At 40.1% G+C, this 20,182-nt stretch overlaps 1 protein-coding gene across 1 annotated transcript in view; it reads right to left on the reverse strand.

The window, feature by feature from the left end:
- eef2k (eukaryotic elongation factor 2 kinase) overlaps positions 1-20,182 on the reverse strand; it is an 89,230-nt gene that overhangs the window by 32,892 nt on the left and 36,156 nt on the right. The window contains 4 exon segments of the mRNA XM_039775946.1: positions 7,428-7,599; positions 11,618-11,655; positions 13,003-13,063; positions 14,522-14,622. Coding sequence (XP_039631880.1) covers positions 7,428-7,599; positions 11,618-11,655; positions 13,003-13,063; positions 14,522-14,622 — 372 coding nt within the window.

Consider the following 20,182-nt stretch of genomic DNA (forward strand, 5'->3'; position numbering starts at 1 on the left):
CACCACAAAGAAACCGGAAACCGGATCACTTAAAAGGAGCTGCCTGCCACTACGCCAGGAGCCAAAAGTTGGAAGGAAAGAGGACAAAGCTTGCCAGAAGGACCAGAGGAAGCAGAGAGAATAAAAGAGCAAGAGAGGTGCTGAAGAGAGAGAAGAAGCCCAAGAGTGGCTGTGTGCTGCTTGGTGTACAGACTGCTTTGGCTGTACTGTGTTGGTGTTGTGGGAAACACTTGGGAGAAGTTAATTAGTACTAATATTCATCACTTTGAGCTACATCATTTGTATGAAAATGTGCTATAGAAATCAATGTTGTTGTTGTTGCAGTCTGATAGCCCGAAATCTCAATTTTGGTCATACCCAAAGAACTTTCTGTCATAATGACTTCAGATTATACTAATCATGACACACATGAATAAAACCTATATAAAATCAGATTTGTTAAAACACAAACAGAAAAAGGTAGAAACTGTTTAAACATTAAACATAACTGGAAACCAACAGTATTTCTCTATTAATTACCTGATTAACTATGGCCAGTTGACAACAGTGGAAATTAATATCGTAAAAGACAAAGTCAAAATAAAGTCCCAGCTGTAGAGACCTCGGCCAACTGGCTGTCTAACCCTTCCTGGGTTTTCTGCAGTGGAGTCTGTGCTGGCCGTCCATTCTGATGACAGAATCTTTCCATTTGATGGTTCCAGCCCAAAGCTTACATGCTGATCTTCTTTTTGCATTGTATCACTCGTTTTACAGCACATGCATATTACAGAACATGCACACCAGCTCCTCTATTGACCAGACTGTCACATGCACAGTAACTGGAGATGGCCAGTGGTCACTAGCTTGCCACAGGCCACCTGCTGCTTTCCTTTCCAGCCTTACAGCTCACTTGACCTGCCTGTAAGCGATCTCATCTTGACATCGTCACTCTGATAAAGGCCACTGAAATTTAAGTGACAGGAGATCAGAGTGCAAGCAGAACCGCATTCCTACAGGCAGTCCTCACTCATATGGCGTCTCAGTTTCCAACTTGAGCGTGCTCACCTGTAAACCCTCATATTTTCACATAAAATGCAGTCCAGTTTACTTCTTTTTAATGGCATTGCTCACAACACATATAACCACACCATCTACTGGTTGACTTATCACTGTTTACTTGTGCCATAGGTCGACTTGTAACATTACTGCTGTTCTGGTCATTGTAAAGAGCACCACAGCAGCAAAGTGCGTACCTGAGCCATGTATTGTATATAAATACACTTGTAAACATAATGCTTAAATGCATTAAGCATCCATCCATTATCCAACCCGCTATATCCTAACTACAGGGTCACGGGGGGTCTGCTGGAGCCAATCCCAGCCAACATAAAATGCATAATGCAAATTATATATTCTCTTATTAAGCTGCTCAAACATTCCTTCCAGAGTAAGGATAACATTTTGAAAAAGAAGCAAACAAGTGCAAGAGTTAATGAATAACCAAGTGAAGCCCTGTGCAGGCACACCTACTAGGAAGTGTATTGTGCAGAAGAGCAAGGGTGTATGTCTCAGCCCACATATGATCTGAAGCAACTTCACAAACTCTTACGTATATTCATGTTGCACGGCAAAGGTTCTTTAAATAACTTCCCAGGATCCCTAGAAGGTTCTTTAAGTAACCTTCTTGACTACCTCCCAGAATCTCTAGAGGCAGTGGCAGTCAAGGAGTCATGTATACGTGTTAGCCGATTCAACAGGAGACTTGAAAGAAGTCTTTGGTTGTTTTTAAAAACTCAAGTTAAACTCTCCCAATTCACACACACATATCTGACGTTGAGTTGAAAATGGAAAAGTCAAGAAAAAAAAAAAAAGAAATCTGTTCAAGATAATACCCTCCAACCTTTAAACATCTTTGGGCCTCAGGTGTTTTTCCAGTATAGCCGCATGTTTTAAAATGCACACTTGAAGAGAAGGATGCTGCTAGGGCTGACATAAATGCATTCCGAGCTTAATTTGTTCAGTTTTTAAATCAGCTTTTCCTAACCAGAATCACAAGTGGGTATCCCAGCAGCACTAAGAACAAGGCAGGAACCCACCCTGGCATGGGCACCAGTACGACACAGGGCACATCAATGCATGCACCCTGACAGCATGACTTGTGGGAACATGGAAACTCTGCAAAGAAACCTAAAGGTGGAACCAAGTTCCAACCAACGTGAGGAGGCCTAGTTTTCTGTCCTAGATGGTAAAACCAAAATGGACTTTTATAATAGCACTGCTGCCTTGCAGTAAGGAGACCTGGGTTCGCTTCCCGTGTCCTCCCTGCATAGAGTTTGCATGTTCTCCCCGTGTCTGTGTGGGTTTCCTCCCACACTCCAAAGACATGCAGGTTAGGTGCATTGGTGATCCTAAATTGGCCCTAGTGTGTGCTTGGTGTGTGTGTATCTTTGTGTGCCCTGCGGTGGGCTGGCGCCCTGCCCAGGTTTTGTTTCCTGCCTTGCACCCTGTGTTGGCTGGGATTGGCGCCAGCAGACGCCCATGACCCCGTGTTAGGATATAGCGGGTTGGATAATGGATGGATGGATGGATGGAAAAGGAAACAAATTCAAAATAAGGAATTTGGCATCAGAATATAACTTGAATCATTAACTGGCTCGATAAGCACCACTGAGCCACTACTTCCACTTGGTGGTATTCAAAATGTTGAAATTTGTTAACAGCTGTACTACCTCTGCGATTTTCATGATACCTTGGACAAAGTGTAAATAAAATAAATGTAAAGGCGAAGTAAAAGAATAAAACAAAGCAGAATTAGACAACAAAGGTGGGCTGCAGTCATGTCACAGTGGCTTTAATATCTCCCTTACTCAGCAAGCACGAAGTGCTTCTCAACATTTGTTATTCAAATTTCACAACCTTGTTCATGTGAACTGAACGTACACCATCGTTCAGGCTTGCTGAAGGATTAGGCCTTTGTGCACAATGTATTGTTAATCCATTCAATTCACAAGTTGCTGATATGATAATACAGGACCAGACCCTTTTCTTACGCTCCCCAGCATTTTCTGAAGTGCAGGATAATCACACACAGCTCAGCCGACCCGATAAGCTCCGCTGTTAAATTTTAATCAGGTTAAGCACTACAAACTAAGTAGGTTTTCATTCCAAGCACAGTTTTTGCTACCCTGATTCAAATGACAAAAGACTCCTGCAGACTGGTAAGCCTTGCCCATTAGAGCTTTGGTTAACTGGATTTTGGTGGTTCTACTGCCCAATAGCTCCAAGAAATACTGGATTCAAATCTTGGCCCAGACACGACCTCTGTGGAGTTTGCATGTTCACCCAAGATCTGCATACATGGGTTTTCATCCCACATTCCAAACATGTGAGTGTTGGGTTAACTAGCAACTCTAAATTGGTCTTGTGCTCTTTATAATGGGCTTGCATTATGTCCATGGTTGGCTGCCACTTTGCACCCCATGCTGCTGGAACGGAAAATGGCTCCCGGTGACCCTCAAAATGATAAGCAGCTAGAGGGCGGGACTAATTAGATTTTGCATAAAAAGGGTGTTCCGGTGTCATGTTTCAAAAGAAATCCGGCTGGGTCTTTTCCGTCACATTCAGTTTCAGGTTCTGCGTGTGTAGCTGAGCAGATTAAAGCTCTGAGGTCACAGAGTTACAGTGCTGATTGGCACGTCTCAGCAGACTGCACTATAAACAGCCTGGCGAACAGTTAAGCCATGAATTCATTTCCTCTCAAAAAAGGAATCCATGTCAGAGGCAACAGACCAAGAGGGTCAAAGGTCACCTTTTATTATCACAGAAAGCAGAGTGGAGATATGCACTCATTTTAAAATATTGCTGTGTAGAAGCCTGGAAGCTAAACAAATATTGCATCATCAGCTCTGTGCAGCAAAACAACATATGTTGGGTTATGTAAAAGAGCTCTGTGGAAACGTGCTGCTGGTGCCATTAAACCTACATTAAAAACTAACACACACTGAGTTCTTTATCATAAAACATGGCAATCTGAATGTTACACTATAATGTGCTTAGAAAATTGAATTGTTTTAAATGCAGCGCTACTGCCATAACAGCTGAAGGAGACCGAGTTTGGATTTCATCATGTGCAACGTTAGAGTGGGGTTTTCATATTCCCCTCGTGTCTATGGGTTTTTTTCCTCTTCTTTCCCCTCTCACATCTGAAGATATCTGCAGGATAGGTTGCCTGATGTCTCTAAATTGACACAGTGTTCTGGAATATGTGTGACAGTATGGCGCCCCATTCAGAGTTGGTTTCTGCCTTATACTCAATAGAGCATGGAGAGTCTCCAACTCCACAGGGCCCTGAATTGCAATATGTGGGTTTGAAAATGAGTGCATGAATGAGTTACAATAGGACAAAACAGTCCGCTGACCTGTGCCAAATGTCTTGTGAGCTAATAATGGTCTGTAAAGTCATTGGCTTATTGCAGCTCTGCAGCCTAAAAACACGGATTAGGTGGTATGGAAGAATCTAAAACAGACCCGTGGACAATTGTGTACTCTCATTCAAACCCTGGGAAACGTTTACTCATGTATCCATATTGTGGACCCTTACAATCTGATTTTTAAAATCCACGGTTTATGATTATTCATTTATATAGCACATTTAAAACAACTAATAGTAGGAAATAAAAGCCAGATAAAGAATTATCCATACAGTACATATTATATATATATGTGTATATGTGTGTGTGTATATATATATATATATATAATCCAACGTCTGTCTGTCCTCTTTTCATGAGAGAACTACAAGGGGTGTTCAAATATTATCCGGAATTTATGAATTACACTCTATGAATTGAATACAACATAATGACTTACTCACTACATTTCTATGTAGTCTCCTGCCACACCAATCCACATGTTCCAGTGCTCAGGAAGCTTCTTAATCCCAGAAGAGTACAAGTCTTTTGACTGCATGATGACCCATTCTTGTACAGCATCAACAACCTCCTCATTTGACTTGAATTTCTTCCCTCCTAAAAATTCCTTAACCGGCCCGAAGAAATGATAGTCCCTCTCTGAATGACTTGTACCAATCATACACTCTAGACCACGGGTGTCAAACTCCGGTCCTGGACGGCCACAGTGGCTGCAGGTTTTCATTCTAACCATCTTCTTCATTAGTGACTGTTTTGTTGCTAAAGCCTGAAGTTCGACACCCTTGCTATAGACCGAGAGAGACACACATCCCCAAACTAATTTGTAAGTTTCGAAGAAATCTGAGATGGAATGACTCCTTCATTTGTCCAAAATTGAATAATAATTTGCTGCGTAACACTACTGTGTACCTCCTGCTCCGACATATTGATTATTAACTGACAGGAAGGGGGAAAGAGCAGCTAGCACTACTAACGACAAGTTCAAACATGCCAGTGTTTGCCCAAGGAGTCATGTCTACCTTGCACTCTTTATAAGAACAGAGCATGAAAATCCCTGTTTATAATTGAAGGCCCCTCATACTTAACAGATTTAGATCAGGTTTTTTCCTATACTTTTCTTGATCATTCTGGTTGATTTTGTGACTTCTCTCATCGCATATCAAGTATCATAATTCACTTGCAGGAGCAATTTATTCTCGCTAATCCGAGAGAGAGGCTGTGTGCCAAGGGGAGAAGGAAGCGTGACGTCAGCGGTGGGGAGCCAGACGGGGCCCTCCTCACTCACGCGTCAGCTTCCGTTCAAATCGGTCTACCTCTTGCCACATTTTGGAGTGTACCTTACCTCTGCTTAGCTAGCGATACCTGTTTGTTTACTGATTTTTAAACTTTGTCCTGTTTTACCACTATATATATATATATATATATATATATAAATAAATAAATAAGAACATATATAAGCTGTCAGAAAAAAAAATGTACACATAAATAACTAATACATACACGCAAGAATAAAAAATGAACACAGTATAAACAATATGTATAGAAAGATATAAACATTCAAACTCCTAAGCTAAAAAGCAAGTGAATAAAAGTGCTTTTTTAGTAAAAACTTAAAACTATAAATTGTGGGGGTCAACCTTATTGTGAGGGGCAAACCGTTCCACAGTTTAGGACCAGCCATCGCAAAGGCACGATCACCCCTCAGCTTCAACTGTGCACGTGGGACAGTAAGCAATAGCCGATTTGAAGACCTCAGCTGCCTGACTGATGAGTATGGATAGAGAAGTTCAGCTAAGTACAGTGGAGTTGACCCATGTAAGGCTTTAAACACAAACACTAGAATCTTAAAATTCACCCAGTAACTAATAGAGAGCCAATAATGAGAGGCCAGCGCCAGAGTGAGGTGATTCTTTTTCCAGAGTGAGGTAATTCCATTTTTTTGCTGTAAGTGAAAACCCTAGCAGCTGCATTTTGCACCAAGTGCAGAAGAGACGGACAGTGTCATATGGGATACCCTGACATACAGAGCATTACCACAATCCAGACGAGACGTGACAAAAGCATGAATAAGTTTCAGTAGGTCGTTAAACGGTAAAAACGGCTTGACCTTGTTAATTGGTAGAAAAGGGTACTTTTTACCACAGCATCGATCAGTTTGTCAAATTTAAAATTGGAATCCAACATCATCTTGAGATTTTTAGCACATGGCTTTAAGTACCAGACAAGTGGGCCCAAAGTGCTAGCAATATTTCAGGTAACACTGATTGAACAGAATGACTTCAGTTTTTGACTCATTTAACTGCAAGAAGTTGAGTGCCATCCAGTATTTGAGAAGCTTATCAAAACCCTTATTTCCATCAATGCAGGGGGAAACCAACCACTAAAAAGCAAGACCTCAGTCCAGTCCAGATCATTAAATCACCCCACTTGGAAGTTCATGAGATCACCCTCATTCTACACATAGCCCTTCATGGGAATATCATCACAAAGGTATTTAAACACAAAACACAATACAAATTTGACAGTACATTTGTTTTCTCTAGACTCCGCCCGTTTAGCTTGCTCAGATTTATAAAATAACACAAAGGAGATATTTGAATTTATAAAGTCAGCTTCTTGGAGGTTAGATAATACTAACTCCACAGAGAGTGTGTGTGTTCCTAAACTGCACCCAGGACTGGCTCTAGGAATAGGCCAAATAGGCACCATCCTTGAATAACACCCCCCAACCCCACAAGTTCCACCCCCCTTCCCCTTCCAGAGATGCATACCAAACTGTCCCGAACCATCTTCATAGATTACATATAGGATCTCAAGGTGGCCACTCACTTATGGATCCGACCACAAGGATGTAAAAGGGGGACTCTCTTTTGGATGCCTCTATTTAGGCTCTTACAACCAGCACTGCCTCAGAGTGCAATGTACCTTTAAGCCGGCTGTGCCTGTATCATCCCTCTATCATCTCTCCTTTAATTTAGTCTTTTGTATCACCTAGTTACTCTGTCTAAAACACTTTACCTGCTTGGGAGGCTTGTGTCGGTTGTATTCTTCTCCCCAGAGCTTGGCTTCCATTTGCAGTCTGACATCTTCAAAATACACCTCTCGGTCTACAGTCTCCAAATATCTCTTGGCCACATAATTGGATGCAGATTTCCACTTGTGGCTATGCGAGAAATTCGAGAGCTTTTTCCTGTGAATCATTTGGAAGACAACAATGAAATAATTTTGGAAAAAAGGCACTTTTGTCAAACAACAGAAAGCTACATCCTGGCTAATAAAGGAGAAAATGGCAAATGTTGACAACTGTATTTCATTTGATACACCAGAATTAACAAGGCAAATAGGACACTGCACAAGATCAGTTCTGCTTTGGTTTTGCACAGGGTGGACAAATGCTGCTCTGGTGGTCCCCAATTATAATAAACTTACTTTTTTTGTGACAATGCACTGGATCACAACACCAGCCCATGCATTAATATTACATTATCAAGGATATATAACTTATCGAGAGTCCTATGTGCCAGTTGATTACAAGATATTTTGACCAATGACAGTAAAATGGAGAGGGTTAACTTGGATTTTTAGACACACAAAACAACAGCAGCCATTTTACTGTTTTGGAGGATACCAGAACCTGCATGACTCCCTGCTAGTAAAGATAGGAACAGCTCAGAATATTCTGCTACTCCTTAATTTTTTTTTAACTCCCCTAGTGACTCTTTGATCAAACAAGACCCCTTGTTAACCCTTTAAACTCAGCCTTATTGGTGTCCATTTTCTGCTACTTTGATTTAACTGTCTGTAACTTCATCCTCTTTCACTCAATATTCATGTTCCACCTCTTTAAAATAAAAGTCAGACATATTTCTTTCATAGTTTTGTCACGTGGAGAACTAGTTATTAGTTAGTAACGTTTATACAAAAAAAAAGCACTTTGAATGTTCTTTTCATTTTCAAAAACTATTGGGATAAGCTTGCAAACACTATAAAAGTGTCCGTGAATGTGACAGTAGCACGCAAAAATATGTCTATATGTCTAGAAGAGTCTGAAAAAAACAGGATTCTTTTTCTCTGCTCTTACTTTTTTCAATTAAGTATCCATAGTATATATACAGTATATCCGTTATTAAAGACACCTGGCCTATGTATCATTGTAAAGGTCACATCTTACTCTGTCAAAATATATCATTTCTGTTAAGTTTACTTATTATTTGTGTACTATGTCTTTAAATGTTCGGCCATTCCATATGTTTTGTTAGTGGGGCAACCCTGACATCACTGCTGCTGCTTTTATATTGAGATCAGACATAGGGTCCCAGCAGTGGATCACTGACTGTTTTAAGATTTTTGTTAAGTGTTGCTTTCATTAGATTGTTCAAGATATTTTTCCTCGTGTTTAAGTTCTCCCATGGACAAGTCGGGGCTTCATTTTACCGTATAAGTTCTGGTATTCTATAATATCGGTTGTATGAGTTGAATGCAGAAAACTCACGCTATTGGTCCAAGAGATTATGATACGCTAATGCTCACCTGAGAGAGTAACCACAGAGCACACTGCCTTTTTTTTCTATGTATTGTGCCTACGTGACCACACAGTAATACCCAAACTATTCCGAAGCAACGTTTGCACTGATTTGTGTTTTTTGTATCTCACACCCTCATACACCTTTACCATAAGGGTATCTCTTATCTACAATGGAGCGCTCGATCAGAAGAAAATATGAAGCTCGTTTTAAATTAGACGACATTGAATTAGTGAAAGACATTGGTAACTGTGCTGCTGCAAAAAAAACTCGATGCATCTGAGAAACTGATGCCAAGATTGGAGGAGGCAGGAAGATGTGTAGCATTTTTGAACTGGAGTATATGTCGGGGTCTGATTTTATGATCAATTTTTCGTGTTTCAAGACCTGACTTATACGTGAGTATATACGCTGGTTGGTAAAGACATTATATTGTGTATTTAAACTACAACACCAATAGTTACAAGATCATTTGGAAGTCCAAACACCCCTCTCATTTAGTAAATAATAGTCTGTCCATTAAATTGTATACAATTGATTCAGGATAGTCAAGAAAGCATTGGGGAGAGGTTGGGGGGACAGGTGTTGTTGCCATACAGCAATTCGGCCATCTGTGAGGGAACAAGGAAAAACATTGCAATGTGACATCGTCATAAGCAATATCCATCCATTTTCCAACCCGTTAAATCCAAACACAGGGTCAAGGGGGTCTGCTGGAGCCAATCCCAGCAAACACAGGGCGCAAGGCAGGAACCAATCCCGGGCAGGGTGCCAACCCACCGCAGGACACACACACCCACACACCAAGCACACATTAGGGACAATTTAGAATCGCCAATGCACCTAACCTGCATGTCTTTGGACTGTTGGAGGAAACCTACACAGACACGGGGAGAACATGCAAACTCCACGCAGGGAGGACCCGGGAAGCGAACCCATATGGCATTTTAAAAGCAAAATGCTGTACTTTAAATACAGCAATGTGGACATGAATGATTATATGCAGTTTTTATAGAATTGTGCGTTACTGTTTGGTCCCACTGGTGGGTCCAAAACAATGCGGCTGAGTTTAAAGGGTTAAAAAGAACTCAAAAAACAGTAACTATACAAGGACCTCAAGCAAAATTTGACTTATTTAAAATGAGGCATATTTTATTAAAATTTGGCAGACAAAACAATCTTGATGCTAACATTCTGAATAAAGTATAAAGAAACAAGCCCTAACTAAAGGTCACTATCACAAATGTTAAAAGACAAAGAGCACAGGGCCAATGGGACAGAAAATCTGGACAAATGCAGACAAAAAAAGGAGTTTCCAAGATGGGGAAAACATTACTGTAAACATGTGATATTTTGGGTATCAAAGTTTCCACATTTTTGAATAAACCTGAATAACAATGCTAACATACCTTAAGTATGTTAAGTGATTAGAAAATGAAGTTATTTATTTTAGTGCATCCTAGTTGATCATGGGGCCAAAGAGTGGCAATGTATTGCCTGCTGGTCAGACATTAACAGTAATGTTGGCAGAGTATAGAGAAATGGTTATTCACATGTCTGAATGACGTGGCATCCTAATAATTAAAATACAAAACTTTACTTTAATTACTAGAAAATGCAAATCATGTACTCTTTACTTCGGTTTCTATGCTCCCATGACCTGAAACCTTGTGGAAAAAAAACTGTGACTCGGTGCACATCAGGCAGCTGAAGCGACACTTATCAGTCAGACTTGAACGCAATTACAGTTTTAAACAGACCTTGACAGCACTTCTCTATTTTCCAAATAATCTGGGATTTTCTTAATGATTCCCTGCATCTACTGTGCTATACAAAAATAAACTGAGTTTAAATCAGGGGTGGGGCAGCACAGTGGGTAGCGCTGCTGCCTCGCAGTAAGGAGACCTGGGTTCACTTCCTGGGTCCTCCCTGCGTGGAGTTTGCATGTTCTCCCCGTGTCTGCGTGAGTTTCCTCCCACAGTCCAAAGACATTGGCAATCCTAAATTGTCCCTAGTGTGTGCTTGGTGTGTGTGCACCCTGCCCAGGATTTGTTCCTGCCTTGCACCCTGTGCTGGCTGGGATTGGCTCCAGCAGACCCCCGTGACCCTGTGTTAGGATATAGTGGGTTGGACAATGACTGACTGACTAACTGCATGGCTTGATGTAATTTGTGAATGGTGTAGAAAGACAGAAAGAATTGCAATGTCTGATATTTTAATAATACACACTGCACTCAGTAGGATGGCACTTCATGTCTTCTTTTCATTTCATGGAGACTCATCATGTATTTACAATAAAATTGTTCTGCAGACCCCTAGATATCAGAAAATGGCTCGTTTTCTTTAGCTGTTAGGTAGTATATTGTAAGTTCTGAAATATGCCATGTCTCCTGTAACTAATTCTTGCATGTTCTCCCCATGTCTGCGTGGGTTTCCTCCCACAGTCCAAAGACATTGGCGATCCTAAATTGTCCCTATTGTGTGCTTGGTGTGTGTGTGTGTGTGTGCCCTGCGGTGGCACTAATATTACTAATTATGCTTCTGTTTTAAAATTGGGGGAAATGTTAACTAAATTAAATAATCAAAATCAGTCATATGTCAAGATAAAACATCATAGAGTGTGTGTATTTCTACAAGGGAATTATGATGACTTCAACATTTCTAACCAAAGAGTTGGTTACTTACGTTCGGTAGCATTCCCTCATAGCTCCACGGCCAAAAGGCTGAAATTAAAAGGAACATTTATTAGATAGTTGCATCTTACTTATTCACAAATTAAGCAGTGCATCCCCTGTCAAAGACTCTGCCAAATCGTTTCTAGTTTGTGTTAAAATGCCACATCTTCAAACTTTAAACAAACTGTGAAGCCTGTCATCCTAAGATATCCCATGTGGACTTTCTGGTGACTGGTTTGCTTGCTGAATCACTTTGTTACACGTAGGCGAACATGTTTTTAATATTTTTCTGTATTAAGACGTATTAGTAGCAATCACACATTTCATTCCTTGTTCAACCCATGACTATATTTGACATATGGTGTGTCTTATAGAGTTACTTAACACACAAACATTAAAACAAACTTATGACAAGTAAGTAATACTGGACACAAGTGTCTGCTTAATTAACTTAGTAAAGTGACTGTGATTCACTTTTTCTGTTTTAATTTTTCATTGACAATCATTTGGTGAGGTGTGTTTGCAGCCAGCAGACAGGCACACCAGCTTGGTGACAAAAATCCAGGACTACAGTTTAAGGCAGCCTGCTATGGTACTGATGGCTGTAATGCTGGCACTATTCAGCCTGCGGTGATGTCAACACCAAGACGACAAGCCGGGTTACACAGATGGATTTGAAGCTGATTCCCTTAGGCCTCCGTGGCTTCAATTTTTTTTTTTAATCTACTATGCTTGCCACACAAATACCCAAACTGACTTTATTAAACGTGCAAAGAAAGTGCAACTTCAAAGCCCAATTTCAATTAAAAGTACTGTCACGCACGTGCGCTTGGAGAATACCCTCAGGGCTCTGCCAAGGTAAACAAGTCCACCTCAGGACTAAAGAGAAGGCCCGGTCGCTAACAACCTCTTTGCTTTTGCCTGCAGCTCCACTGGACAAGCCACAAAGGACCTTTGACCACGCCCCCACTCCTAACCGAAGGCCCCACCCTTTCCAGGGTTCTTCCTATACATTTACTTAGGGACCCGACTCTGAAGCAGCAGGATGCTATGGTAATTGATAGAGAACAAGCGAAATGGTGATAGCTGTCAATTATGTTATTTTTTTGTATTTTTTGTATTCATTCTATTAACAGGGGTTGCTGGGCTGGTACCCCAATCCTTGAACCCTTGTCTGACGCATATGACTGACCAGAGGTTCACTGTGCTTGCAGGTATTTATAACTTTATTAAAAGTAATTTACAAACCTTACAGCATGTTTACAAACAAAACACACAATTAAATTAGATGCACAGCAAAACTGAGCAATCCAAGAGAATATAAACAAATCATAGCAGTGAATAAAGTTTTATGAATACAAGATAAGACTACAATCCTAGCAGCTTAAAACCTACCTGAGATGCCATCTTAATGAAGACCTCATCTTCAACCCATTCTCCCTTGACAGCATTGTACCTAAATAAAAAATGCAAGGATCAGACCATGAAACGTGAAGGTGCTCACCATAGTCATAATTACATTTAACAAACACTCCATTTTACTAAGCTGCAATTGAACTTTAAGGCATGGAGTGCTCTCTCTGACTTAAAATGAAGATAACTTCAACCAAAACAGGCGACGACAATCTATATCTATAAAAACAAAATACCATGAAATCTTCCAAACTATGAGGACTTGGGACTTGAAATTTGGAATGTAGGTTACCCTTGGCCGATAGGTGCTCACTAAGAAACGGTTTTAAAAATTTCATGGTCCAAACATGAAATTTCTTAAAATTTTTTTAGACCTAGATGGGAAAGTTAGCTTTGTGGACTTGACCTTGATTCCCTGCGCATGCACGTTTGTATAGAGGATGCACCTATGGCAACGTTCGCCTGGGAGGACAGACACTTACGATGAGAGGAGGTACAAACCATATCGCGTCTCACTGCAACTGCCACCCGCGCGCACCTGGCTCACAAATACAGCCAGCCCACCGTGCATTCCTGCTGGCCGTCAAGCCGCTGCTGCAAACAGGCACTGACAGATCAACAATTATGTTGATTTATGTGTGAAACCATTGCTTTGTGCGCTTTTCAGAAAAAATATTAGCCCTCAAAGAGTATCTACTGAACAAACGACTGTTTATAATGCTCCCTGATAAAATGTTTCTGCGGGTATCTGTTCAGATAAAAAGAAAACTGATTTAGAAAGGTTAACTTGCTGTTGCTCGGAAGGTGCCTGTTATAATGTTGTGGTCATGGCTCTGGACTCTTGAGGGTAACTTGTTTTTCTATAACACACTCGATAAAACATTAATTCCCTGGCAGTGGCAAATAGCTTTGGTTTTATATTTAATTTGATTACATTAATAATAAGTTGAGATTTACAAGAAATATTTTAACCGCTACTATGTAAAGGGAATACTGCTGTTAAAAAGCACCTTATTTGTTTAAAGTATTTGCAAACCAAATACACGCAATACATTACTTTTGAGTTCATTATTGTGCACATAACAATGTGATTGTTGTGATTGTCCGCAATTAATCGTAATTAAAAATTTTAATCGTTGCCCAGCACTAATAAATACATATACACAGAAATGGCAAAGAAAAGTTAGGTATTGAGAAACAGTAATCTTTCTGATTTAAGGAGCAAATCATTGACTGAAAGTAAATTGATAATGCAGCAAGACAAAGGCCAGATCAATACACTTAATTAAATGACTAGCTCCATTAACAGAAAGAGGTGACTTTGGATTACGACACTGCTTGGAATGAAAAGTTCAAGCTACTGTGGCGTTCCAAGAAAAAAAAAAAAAAAAAAAGGGCTCAGCAGGAATGAGGCACAAGATATTAATTTCTAAGTCCATTTAGTCCATGAGACCAACTTGGAACAGATGTCACAGTTCTGGAATACTGTCCGTGGGCATACCTGTAACGTATGCAGGCCTCAGTTTCAATTTCCTCCAAATGAAATTCTGCCCAGGGGTCAGGCATTGACTTAGCTTTCTGAATGGCATGTTTCCAGGTTTCCTGCAAAGAGTATAAAGTAATACATGACATCTAGAGCAGTGTAATCCCAACCCTGGCCCCTCCACACAGTTCCTTGTATTGGGGCTACTCAGATTAAATACAAGTTTTCAGCTGCAACAAGAAGCACTGTCATCTGTAGAGCTTATCTTCCAGTCCAGGATGATTTGAAGACAAAGTTAGCATGTACTGTTAAAAATGATGGGACAACAATACCATAACAGACATAAACAAAAATACACTCGACGGTACCTAAGTAAAGAAGGAGGAAAAATGGAGTTTAGAAATCTGGAAGCTGACATGGTTTCCCACTGTCGTTATGGAAAACTATGCTTTGTGTCCAAGGCAAGCACACATCTTATTAGGAGTGTTCAGGAAATGCAGTCGTGCTGCCTTGTTGCATTGTGGATAAGTGGACCATTCCACTCCATGAACAAGCTTATTTGACTACAGCAGAGGTGAACATGAGGAAAACAGAACAACAGCCCAGTCCTTTCAACCCATGTGTCAAGACCACTGTTAACCAGCAACCATTGTGGCAAACTTGTTTTATTTTATCATTCATTTGATTCCTCAGTAGATGGAGAGGGACCCTCAGTGCTGTGTGTTCAAGTTCTTTGTCTTTTATAGTGATTGTAAAATGGGAAGCCTTCACCCAGCAAAGCTACTGCCTGAGGTGTACAAGGTTGGTCGGTTGGTTGGGAACATGAGCTGATAGCGCATTGCTGCACCCACCACACATCGATTCGCTTGGATTGGGACCCGAGTGCATTGGGTGACACCTCAGCAGCACACTGGAATATTGTGAGATTTTATACAGTGGCTGGAGTGCCAATCCTGCCACCAACTCCGAAGTCGTCCCTGTAAGGATTTCAGGGAGAACCAAAAATTCCTGGAATTTGTTTAAAAAAAAAAACAGCAAAGCAATTCCATTTTAGCCACCAACACAATACTCTGAAATCACCGAAGTTACTCTCACGACTATAGAATAAATGTCTTAAATATGCATCTCGATCAACTCGGTGCAATGCCAATTGCCAGTTGCACTTCTCTACTTATCTTTTGTTCTCATGTCCACAGTCTCCTGAGATTTTTCCTGTATTACTAACACGGTAACAAATCATCTTTCCATCAGTCTCAGTTTTAATTCTGGGAACAAAAGCAGTCACAGGGAGCGAGATCTGGAGAAAGTTGGGGGGGTGCAAAGCAATAACAACATTGTTTTTGGTCTAAAACTCGACTGACAAGGCAACGTGTGCAGGTGAGCTGTCACAATGCAAAATGCAACTTTTTTGCGTACGCCACTGCCTCAGACGTTCAGACTCCTCTGCAGTTCAGCATAATGTCACTGACTAACAGTCTGATCAAGGGGGAAACTCATTATTAACAAGTTCACTAAAGCAGAAACACACAATCGTCATTGTCTTGATGTTTGATTTGACCTTCTGTGCTTTTTTCGGCTTGGAGGAAAAAGAAAATTGCCAAAGTTACTCTCACGACTTTAGAATAAATGTCAAAAATGCATATCTCCATCAACTTGTGAATTTCCCCTTGGGATTAATAAAGTGTCTGTCTGTCTGTCTACAATGCCAGTTGCCAGACAGATTAACAAGACTGTAGGAATACGATACCTAACGGCATAGTTGATAAGTTCACCCTACTCTTGTGATATTGACCAATTCCAGGAATTTTTGGATCCTCCGTCATAATAGTTACTTATTTCAATTTAGAGTGGGTTTGTTGATTAAATTTTATGTAGAGCAAACTGTGTAATGTATTTGGCAATCCTCTTTTGTATTACAATTGAGCAAAATCACTGATTGTCAATGAAATGGATAGCAAGTCCACAAGGACAGCGGCCAGTCTTTCTTCTATTGTGATACTACAGGCAGGACAGGTTTCTGTAATGTATGGTGGTCTTCTATAAATGCCCAGGGATAATTATTAATTTGAAAAGAAAGAAAAAATAAAATAAATCACTCAGAATCTTATAAAAATCCATACACATTAAAGAAAATACTCTCATGTTATTTTTCTACAATTTGTTTTTTCATAATTGCCCAATTAAGACGACTTCTAAGATTATCTTTATTTGGGAATGTTTATGTTTAGGAAGCGGGATGGCTTGCCAAGTAGAGACAATTTCATGATGTGCAGCAGCTTGTCCACTTTGTTTCAAGGTATCATTTGAGTATGCAAGACTGACGCAGATGCATCATGCAAACTGATATGAGTGATTAGATGTTTCCACCGGGCCCTGCTCCAACTGTCCGTACAGTTCTCGAGTACATTATCGTCATGCCCTGCATTCCAAGATTCTATTTAGGGAAACACCCTTAACCAGAATAGTTACGGTGGGCTCAGGGAGACTCGGGCAGTCCTCCTTGGTTACGTTTCACTCTGCGTCCCAACAACGCAGACACAAATTATTTATGACTTTCAAATACCAGCTCAAAGACACAAAATCTGAACATAAAGCAGGCACATTCTGGCGTAACAGAATTAACTGGAAGATACAGCACAATAAACAATTACGGCTGATGACAGCTAAATCATTTTATTATTTAAATTTACTCAAATTCAAAGGGGGACTGAAGATGTCAGTCGTAAATGGCAAGTACAAGCTCATGTGTTGTTTATACCGGCTCATCAGTAACGGTGATTAGAGAGAACACTGGTTAGAACCCCAAATGGGCAAGTGAGGTAAGGTGTGGAATTTTCCACTTGTGGTGTCATGTTGTTGCTCAAAAAGTGTCGGACTTTGGAATTCCGGATTGCAGATGCTCAACGTCTAGAAAATGAAAGTAGTCTACAAACAAGAAGCCCTTTCCCACATGATTGCACTTTTGAATTGAGGACCTCCTTCTCTCACTCATTCCTTGGTCAAGAGTCCTGTCTTCAGTTCAAAAGTGTGAATACTGGTTGTGTTTATTATTCAGCTGCCTTAGTGAAGCAACATTTTGTATTTGCCTTTGTTGCTTTTGTGAGGCAATATATTGTATTTGCCTTTCCTTTTTGCATTTAATCCTTGCTTATATTTTTTGAATATTTTTTAAACAAACTTTATTTAACAAAGACTTCTTTGCTAAGTAGTTTTCACAGGGCTTTTAAGGTTCCCCTCCTTCTTTTATGATTTATAGACTTGGCCTTGGTTAAGTGTGCAGGCCACAAGCCTGAGTTTCAGAGTCAGGCCTACTTTGTATTTTGAGGCCTTCTTTGTGGTATTAAGCCTTTTTTGAGTTTTGTGAGCATGCAATAACAAAACCCTGTGTTACAGTATAAATCTCTCTATTACAATAAACAAAATCCTGGGACGAGGCGAGACTTTTTAGCCTGGGACGAGATGTGAATTTTTCAGAGAGAGACTTTCACGTCCTGCGAGACGAGACTTTGTGCCAAGAGATTTAACCACGCCCGGTGCCGGAAATAAAAGACAAGGAGTAGATGACAAAGTAGAATGTCGTGAAGAATTCAAAAACGTTGGTGCGATACACATACAGAGCAGGTTAGAGATAATGAAAGTACTAAAATTCGAAAGTCTCCAAAAAATTATAGTAAAGATCGCATTAGCGCAAAAAACAGAAATTACTTGGTGAAATAACGGAACAGCGAAAAGAGATCGAATAAACTTTAAGTCAGAGACTTAAAGTAGTGTTTCTTCCCAATGAAGAGGCGTATCAATGAGAATTAAAAGATTTGTTGTTTGGTGAAAGTGAAATCCACATACACGAGTGGCAGAGATACAAAGTGGCTGGCGTGTAGCGCAGGCCGGGGGGATTGTCGAGCGAAGCAAGCAGGGGGCAAAGCCCCCTGGTTTATTTAATAAAATAATAACTGCCATCAACATGGACATGTAACTGTTCAAGGAACAGTATGGAGTCACTACTGTGTCAATTTAGTGTACCAAACCAAACCTGGTGAGAAATGGCTCCTGAGTTACTGACTGTGGTTCAGTGGTTGCTGGCTCACAGCTTCTCAAGACTGGGTTCAAATCCCAGTGTGGTCGAGTCTGCACACTCTTTATTCATGAATAAATTTGACTCCAAGTTCTCTGGTTTTCCTAACACATCCCAAAGTGGTGCATTTTAGGCGAATTATGAAGCCTGAATAGACCTGGTGTGAATAAATGTGAGTTAGAATATGAATGTGCTGGGTTTAGACTTCTAAACTGTGAAATTTGTACTTTAATCTTAATATGCAATCTATTCTGATCTGTAAAAACTGGAAGGGAATTCAGCACTTGTAGAAAGGAATATTAAAAGACAACCCCCTTCCATATAAACTACAAGGTTGCTTAGTTCAGTCTCACTGCAGATTTTATAAATTACATCAAACAATGAATTGAATAATTACATTTAATTGTTCTTATGGCGATTGTCAGTTCTGACTTTAAAATGAATTCTTCAATGTGAACACATGTGTACCAATGGAAGCTGGTTAAAGGTCAATTTTGCACAGCTGGAAGTTTTTCTTTACATAGAGAACCATATCTGTATGGAATAAGTTACAAAGTACTGTAAGGACCTTCAAATGTTGATTTGGAAGTTGTTTTTTTTTTTTTAAACATGGATTGATAAGTTAACAGGCTGATGGTCTGTTCTCATGTTCTAAAGAAGTCTATCATTGCTGAGACTGAGTGGCTAGATTAGTGCATTGCTGGCACTAACATTACAATTTTAACAATTGAAGGAGAAACATTAAAACAACATTATTATCATTGTATTTGGCACATACCTTTACCCAACATATGAGGGGGAACCCAAAAATAACCGGAATCTGTACCTGGCGCGCAACCTAGACTTAGTTGCGAATTTCGCCGCTAGATGTCGCATACGTACAGTATTCAGTGGCAGTCTGCCAAGTGGCATTGCTCTGTATTGTTTGTACAGCATTCCGTGTCGTTTTTTTCTTGGTGCTCATTAAATGTGTTCTACGATTTTTGTGATGGGTGTTCATAAAGAACAGCGTTAAATTTTGCTTTCTTTTAGGGAAAACAGCTGCTGAACCTGTAGTGATGCTTTTATAGAGGAAGCTTTAAGTAAAACACAGGTCTACAAGTGGTTTTCACGTTTCAGACGAGGGGAAATGTCACTTGAAGACCAACTAAGATCTGGCTGACCTTCCACAATTAAGAGTGACGAAAATCTTGAAAAAAAATTACGAATATTGTCGTCGGACTATTGAAGAGATTTCTGAATTGACTTGTACATCTCAGAGTTCTTGCTCTGAGTCGCCAAGTCTTGCTCTGCGCAAATTTTTTTCTTGTTCCCGCATGAAAAAAGAACTCAAAAGGAAATCGTTTTTGTACCACGGAGGAAATCAAAGAAAAATCGCCACAGGCATTGGACAACGTTCTTTCAAAAATGTTTGGAAAAACCATTGCATTCCTTCACATGTAGAGTACTTTGAAAGAGACTAAAGTTTCAGTAAGTAAAAATTATTAAAACATTTTTTTTTTCCAATTCTGGTTATTTTTTGGTACCCCCTCGTAAACTATAGTTATTTTCATTCATTTTTTTACAACTGAAACACAGACAGGTTAAGTAAGGTGCTTAGGGTCACA

This window comes from Polypterus senegalus, chromosome 13 (genome assembly GCF_016835505.1).
Source record: "Polypterus senegalus isolate Bchr_013 chromosome 13, ASM1683550v1, whole genome shotgun sequence".
Taxonomy (NCBI): domain Eukaryota; kingdom Metazoa; phylum Chordata; class Cladistia; order Polypteriformes; family Polypteridae; genus Polypterus; species Polypterus senegalus.